The 7,238-nt window shown below is 39.4% G+C and overlaps 1 protein-coding gene across 1 annotated transcript; it reads left to right on the plus strand.

Moving 5' to 3' along the window:
• The first annotated feature begins 311 nt into the window (after window positions 1–311).
• Window positions 312–6,996, plus strand: tent5ba (terminal nucleotidyltransferase 5ba). The gene is made up of 2 exons (XM_062992149.1): window positions 312–626; window positions 5,325–6,996. The coding sequence occupies exons 1-2, from the start codon at window positions 471–473 to the stop codon at window positions 6,348–6,350; spliced, it is 1,182 nt and encodes a 393-aa protein (XP_062848219.1). The 5' UTR covers window positions 312–470; the 3' UTR covers window positions 6,351–6,996.
• The last annotated feature ends 242 nt before the right edge of the window (window positions 6,997–7,238 follow it).

Below are 7,238 nucleotides of genomic sequence, written 5' to 3' on the forward strand. Positions count from 1 at the left end.
TATACGTTTAGTCCTCAGGTTTACTGGTATATGAGGAGACGAGTATGCTGCAGACTTTTCCACTCACACGAGCAGAGCGTGTCCCTGCGGACGGATCCACACGCTCAGCTCAACCCCACAGATGAGATCTTTCATGACGAAGAGCAGCTCATTAATTATTCATGAACTCTCTGTCCAATCAGCGCGCAGATGCTACAGCAGGGTATAAAAGTGGCCAGACAGCGGCGTGAAGCTTCATAAAGAAGCCGTGCGTTAATGTGAGTTAAGTAAGAGCTAACAAATAACTGCGCAACGAATTGAATTGAAAGCCTCTGCTGTATTTAGAAGAAAAAGACAAACAACAAGAGTGTTTTGTCTTAACAGTCTCTTTATTTCAGCTGTGTTTCGTTCAGAGTTGGAAATAAGGACGGCGACATCTCTTCGGGAGTGAAGTTGTGTCTTATTCCTGATAGCTTCTCTCTTTCATCGCCATGTCAATGTGTGACCGGCCGGATCAGAGCGGGCGCTTCTGTGTCTTGTCCTGGGAGCAGGTTCAGCGTTTGGACTCTATTTTGGGGGAGCCGGTTCCCATTCACGGACGAGGAAACTTCCCGACACTTTCCGTTCAGCCCCGGCAAATCGTTCAGGTACAATTACAGAATAATTATAGCGCTTCAAATAGATTTTATTGTATTTAATACAGTATGAGATGTCATTTTGCTATATAGGTAATTATGTGTTAATTACATTTGCTAAGAACTGCTTAAAGTGAGTCCTAAATAGTTTCACACTAGCACCCCTATAGAATATCAACTAATGGGTAATTACAGGGCGGCATAGCTGAGTCTCAAAATGCTTTTTGAGAGCAAATAAATGTGGCACATTCAGCAGTTCAACTGTTCTTGTAAAAATTAAGAGACAATTCTGAAAAACAATATACTTTAAGAATTATTTAGTTTATTTGTTTTATTCCACTCTTTTGTGTTACCATATAGACTATCATAAATGATATGTACATTTGAAATGTACTAGAAATGTATAGGAATTAAATACATGCATCCAAGTAAAATCATATACATATATAGTATATTGTCTAAGCAGTTGAGGGTTAAGGGCCTTGCTCAAGGGCCCAACCGTGTCCACCTTGGCAGTGGTGGGCTTGAACCAGCAACCTTTTGATTACTAGACCAGTACCTTAACCTACAACTACCCTAAATAATATAGTGTGTACTAAGCTTAGCAGGGCGGCACGGTGGCTAAGTGGGTAGCACCGGCGCCTCACAGCAAGAAGGTCCTGGGTTCGATCCCCAGGTGGGGCGGTCCGGGTCCTTCTCTCGTAATAGCCCACAGTAAAGCAGATTATATTATGTCTCAATCACTTCTGCAAAAGTCTATAACCTAGATGGACAATGTGACTGTCTCTAACAGTATAAGTCAGTATAAGTGGAATATTTTTAGCTACTGTACTGCCCCTTGAGTCCATGCAAGGAGAATGTGACATGCTGAGCTAATTGAGGTACTATGTTAATGACTCAGACATTCTTGCCAGTGAGGCACTGTTTTTGACCCTGAGTCGACCGGGCTGGCATAATTCCCTCAAGATTCCTTACAGCCAGTCAGACTTTCTGTCGAACAAGAGTCCTGTTTTTACCATAGCTTTTCTAAAGCCAAGACTGTGCACTGTTTTTTTTTGCATCCAACTACAGTTCTAGCCTCTCTGCCATGGGTGTTGGTGCTGGAATCTAAATGTAATTTCAAAATTTTAGCTTTTTCTAGTTTCTAATTTTTATATGAAGTATGGGCTGTTACCACAAATAACAATTTCTTTATGTTTTCAAAATTTCAAAAAGTTGAGTATTTTATGTTACTCAAAAGTCAATTATATTGGAAGTTTAAACTCTGTATAGAGTTTCTCCTAAAATTAACTTTATGTTATGGTGGTAGGGGGGGTTGGGGTTGAGGGGTTTGTTCAGCTAAACTCCACTAAAATAGGACATTCATGAAAATCTTAATTAAACAAAAACATTGCATGACCTCCCAAACTGTAATAAATACTGGGGAGAGAGTACGCTTAACCAGCTCATCTTAATGACTTACTGTCTTTCCAGGATATTATAAATACACTAATTTATCATAGTCTATTATCATAGTCTATTTAATTTGTCATGTAAACACTCTTAGGGAAATCCCATACAATTGAACCCTGGAGATGACACTTGTGTCCATGTGCTTTGGTTTTATTAGGTTTTCAAAGTTCAAACCAAGTAACTCATGTTTCATTCTAAGTAATCAGTAATCTCTGTGGCTCTCCCCCACCAAGGAAATGAAAAATGAAACTTAAAGGTGTTTCATCTCTTGGACAGTGCTTAGTTTTTCAATCCTTAAAATAAGCATGAGTGATCACCATTGCGTGACCAAGGATACTTGGGGTGTGACACAGGAAGGAAGCCATATTTTCTGTGGTTAAATCCTCATTACTGAGGGTACATTTAAAACCTAGAGGACAGAACTAAAAAGTTGTCGCATAATAATGTGAGTAGGTAAGTGTCTGGGCTATTAATAATACCAAATCTTGTGCATATTGGAATGAAATATATATATGAGACTTTTACATAAAATAACAACAACAAAATAATATAAATAAAAAAATACAAGAATCTTAACCTGTCAAAAGTTGGTTTTGTCATTTTCCATTCTAAATTAGTAAGAATGTCTGGCATTTCAACCACAAACATGCTGGGATTGCAGATATGTGTTTAGTTAATCATAGATGAATAGCAGATAAGTAAATTGCCTCTTCTTTCTGAAATAAATACATTTTTGTAGGGTAAAACATGCTGCAACATTGCACACCAGCATTGTCGTAAGAAAAGAAAACATGTTGCCATACTTATTCTTGTGTCACCCTTTCATGCCTAATGCTTTTGGAGTTTTAAAAAAAAACTTTTTATTATAAGTTTGCTTTTACATTATTTTTGACTTATTAGGTTTAGTCATGCAATTTTAAGAAATTAGTTAAATGTTAAAATCAAACAAGAAGTGCCAGATGATGGGCGTACCTGCTGTGGAGATTGGCAAGTTGGGGCAAGGTTGCAGAATCATGCCCTTATGCCTTGCCAAAGGGTGCCTGGAGGTGCAGATGATTAACATGTTGATTCCTTTAAAATTACAGAACCTGTGCATTGTTGAGCATTAATTCATTCCAGGTGGAACTGCATCTGTTTATCACATGTTAATCCTCACAAAATTGCTGGTTCCTCTGTTGGCAATCTGCTTTCTCTTGAACCATGATGCCAGGCTTAATCTGGTCTGGTTTTCTTCTGGCACAGATACCAGAACTCTTATTTCCTGGAAGCTCAGCCAGCATTGTAGCACTTTTTGCCCGGTTTTACATTTGGAAGGCTGCACTAGCTGGTGGAATGAGGTGCTGTTCATGTATTGGCACTGACGGCTTGTTCTGGGTTTCCTTTTTTCCCCCTTTTCCCCTGTTCACTGATTCTGCACAAAGTATTGGTTCACACTGTTTTCATTTTATTTATTAAAAATGGTAAACAAATCAACATATAATATTTAAATCTATTAAAGTTGAGACATGCCACACAAGAGGTTTCAGTTTTTCTTGTTGCCACAGATGCCATTGACCTAATAAGTAAATACAGAAGTCTTATTATCTGACAGAGTGGTGTTAGTGTTTGTTTTATACTAAGCCAATCTAAATGAGCTGTGATGTAGGCTTACACACTGATACAGGTTACTTTAGTTCAGAAAGAGCTTTCATGCCACTAATATATTGATGTTACAAAGGCACAAACCTATCACTGCTGGTTATAATTATGTAATTATTACAAATTAGTTACTACAGTTTAAATTAGAAGGGACAGTGGTAGCCTAGTGGGTATAGCTTTGGGCTATCAATTGGAAGGTTGTGGGTTAGAATCCTGGCTTTGCCCTGCAGCCACCATTGGGCTTTTGAGCTAGGGCCTTAACCGTGCGGTACAATGGCTGACCCTGTGGCCTGACCTCAGCAGCCTAACAAGCTTGGATAGGTGGAACAAGAATTTCAATGTACTGTACATGTACATATGTATATAAAGGTGTTCCATCTGCCCTAGATTATAATTATAATAATTATAATCATGATAATTATATGTAATTACATATGAAAAGTTGATTGATGGCGTGTAACCTCTGAACTATTGTTTCGGCTGTATGCAAAAACATGAGTAACAATTACCGTACTGTAGTTACTGTAATACAATGATTGCAGATTTTTGTTTTAGTGATCAGAGTCACGCTGGGTCTGGTGCAGTCTGGAAACACAAAGTGTGAGGCAGGAATTACACCCTGGACAGGCTGTCACTTGGTACCACATAGTCTCACATTCACTTGAACAGTCCTAAATTGGCCAGAGACAGTTATTACATCCTGTGTTTTACAGTTAAGGATGGTTGAATGAAGAATAATCATTAGTTACCCTTTGAGGGGTTTCACAGGGAGGGAGGAATTGCAAACTGCCCTTGATAATCATTCCTGAGGCCAAAGACAGAATTAAAATATCAGAATTCTGCAACATTTGAACCTTCCCTAATCAATGATTCCCACTTCAGTTTGCCCCCACGTTGGCTTCTTGATACTGATAAAAGCAAACAGTAGCCTATCTTGTTTATAATCTCAGCTTGCTATGGCCATTCTGGGAAATGTTTGCTTACTTGCTTAAGCTAAACTGGTAAATGATGGTTGTACTGTGTGGGTGTATTTGCATGTTCAGTTAGTGAACCTGTTTGTCTAAGAATATATTTACCTATCATTTACCTATTTTAAATGTAGACCAACGCGTGTGGTAAATGAAAGATTCAATAATAATGGACCAACATGTCATGTAACTATACCAGTCATTGTGTAATAAGTAGATTAAAGACACAGCCCATTTCAGCTGCTATTTCTTTGAGCTCTGAGCTTTAAGCTTTCAGCATACATAGACCGGCTTAGAGAATTTCCATTCAGTTTTGTCCTTTTCTAGGAAATCTTTGATCCTCCCACGTTTAAGTCAAATCCTTTACACGTTTCTCCAAACATCAAAATGCTTTAATGAAATGGCTTGTCCAGTAATGTTGCTAGCTAGCTAATTTGAATAAATATTAAGAAAGTGTGTTATCTAACTGTGTGTACATATAGTAAAGAGATACTTGCCAAACTAGGTTTACTCTTAAACACTCCCTCTTAAATAAATGTTTTAAGTATATTTTCTAAACCTATATAGGTTTATATTAAGTGGTCAGGGGGTTTAATCACACTTTTCATTTTGTGTTCTGTTTATAATATTCTCCAATGCTTTGTTGTTTTAGGTTGTGCGTACGAGGCTGGAAAAGCGAGGCATCACTGTAAGAGATGTGAGGTTGAACGGCTCCGCTGCCAGTCACGTTTTGCACCAGGACACCGGGCTAGGCTACAAGGACTTGGACTTGATCTTTGGTGTTTCTCTATCTGACGACCAGGCCTTCCATCTGGTTAAAGACGTGGTACTGGAGTGCCTGTTTGACTTCCTTCCCGAGGGCGTCAACAAACAGCGCATCACGGCACTCACTCTGAAGGAGGTGTATGTGCAGAAGCTGGTGAAGGTGTGCAACGACTCGGACCGATGGAGTCTCATATCTCTCTCCAACAACACAGGCAAGAACGTAGAGCTCAAGTTCGTGGACTCCCTGAGACGGCAGTTTGAGTTCAGCGTGGACTCCTTTCAGATCGGACTGGACTCTTTGTTGCTCTTTGACCGCTGCTCTGAAGCACCCATGTCTGAAAGCTTTCATCCTACCGTGCTGGGAGAAAGTGTGTATGGAGACTTTGAGGAAGCTCTTGGCCACCTTCATCATAAAATCATCGCCACACGCAACCCGGAGGAGATCCGAGGTGGGGGCCTCTTAAAGTACTGCCATCTTCTGGTAAGAGGATTCCGGCCGGGATCAGAGACTGAGATGAAATCACTTCAGCGCTACATGTGCTCACGTTTTTTTATCGACTTCTCGGACATCACTGAGCAACAGAGGAAGCTGGAGGCCTACTTGCAAAACCACTTTGTGGGCATGGAACACAAGCGCTACAGCTACCTTAGCAGGCTCTACCTTGTGGTTAATGAGAGCACAGTGTGTCTGATGGGGCACGAGAGGCGCCAGACGTTGAACCTTATTTCCATGCTAGCACTGCGGGTGCTGGCTGAGCAGAATGCCATCCCAACAGTCACCAATGTCACATGTTACTACCAGCCCGCCCCTTACGTACGGGATATTAACTTTAGTAACTATTACATAGCTCATGTACCACCACTGGTCCATACCAGCACTAACTCCTTTCAGACTTGGCTGCCCTGCAAATGACCTAAACGAAGAAAGATAATCATCAAAAAAAAAACCTGAAATGGATAGCCATCCCTTTCACCTTCTGGTAGGGTGATATGGGAGCACAGCTAATACCATGCTTGTTTTGGTCTCCACAATGAAAGCAATGGAATACTATATTGGCTTTTCAGTATAAATGACTAAAGTGAACTGATTATTTACTGCTGTATGTCCAATATGAGCCTCTTGCACTCTGAGATGCTTACTTTTCTGACTAAGTATGAAACTCTTGGTCTTTTCACATGTAGCAAAAAATCAAGCCTGCAGAACTTTCTGATGGCATCCCACCACAGGGCTATAAAAAAAAAAACAAAGAAACCTGTACAATCTGTTTAAAAGTCTGAATTACTGAGGTGACGACAAATTTTTTTCTTTTAACTGACCGATTTATGGTCCTGCTTTCTTTAACTGACCGATTTATGCTTTGTTTCCTCTTCATTTAAAGGACCAAAGGTATTCTATTTTTCCTAAGAAGGGATTAAGAAGCTTGATACAATTCCAAGTGCCTGAAACTAAATCAGTGTACAAGCAGATGATAACTCTGTGTTCTCATGATTTTCTGTCTCCTGCATTGAATGTAAAGCTTCAGGGATGGAGGCATGCATTTTCATGTGATTAAAAAAATCTAAACTCATTGTAAGGTGTCTTTGATATGGTTGATTTTTAAAATTGTAATGAAAGTAGCAGTATTCAATTTTTATATATTCAGCACACACATAAGTACAGGGCTGCCACTAATGACTATTTTTATATCGATTAATCTAACGATTAATTTTCCTTCAGAAAATATAATTCTGAATCGCATTCACGCGTCTTTTATTTTAACAACAAACTGTATGGCATAATAATATGGCACAAAACTAAATG

This window comes from Trichomycterus rosablanca, chromosome 3 (assembly GCF_030014385.1).
Source record: "Trichomycterus rosablanca isolate fTriRos1 chromosome 3, fTriRos1.hap1, whole genome shotgun sequence".
Classification (NCBI taxonomy): Eukaryota; Metazoa; Chordata; class Actinopteri; order Siluriformes; family Trichomycteridae; genus Trichomycterus; species Trichomycterus rosablanca.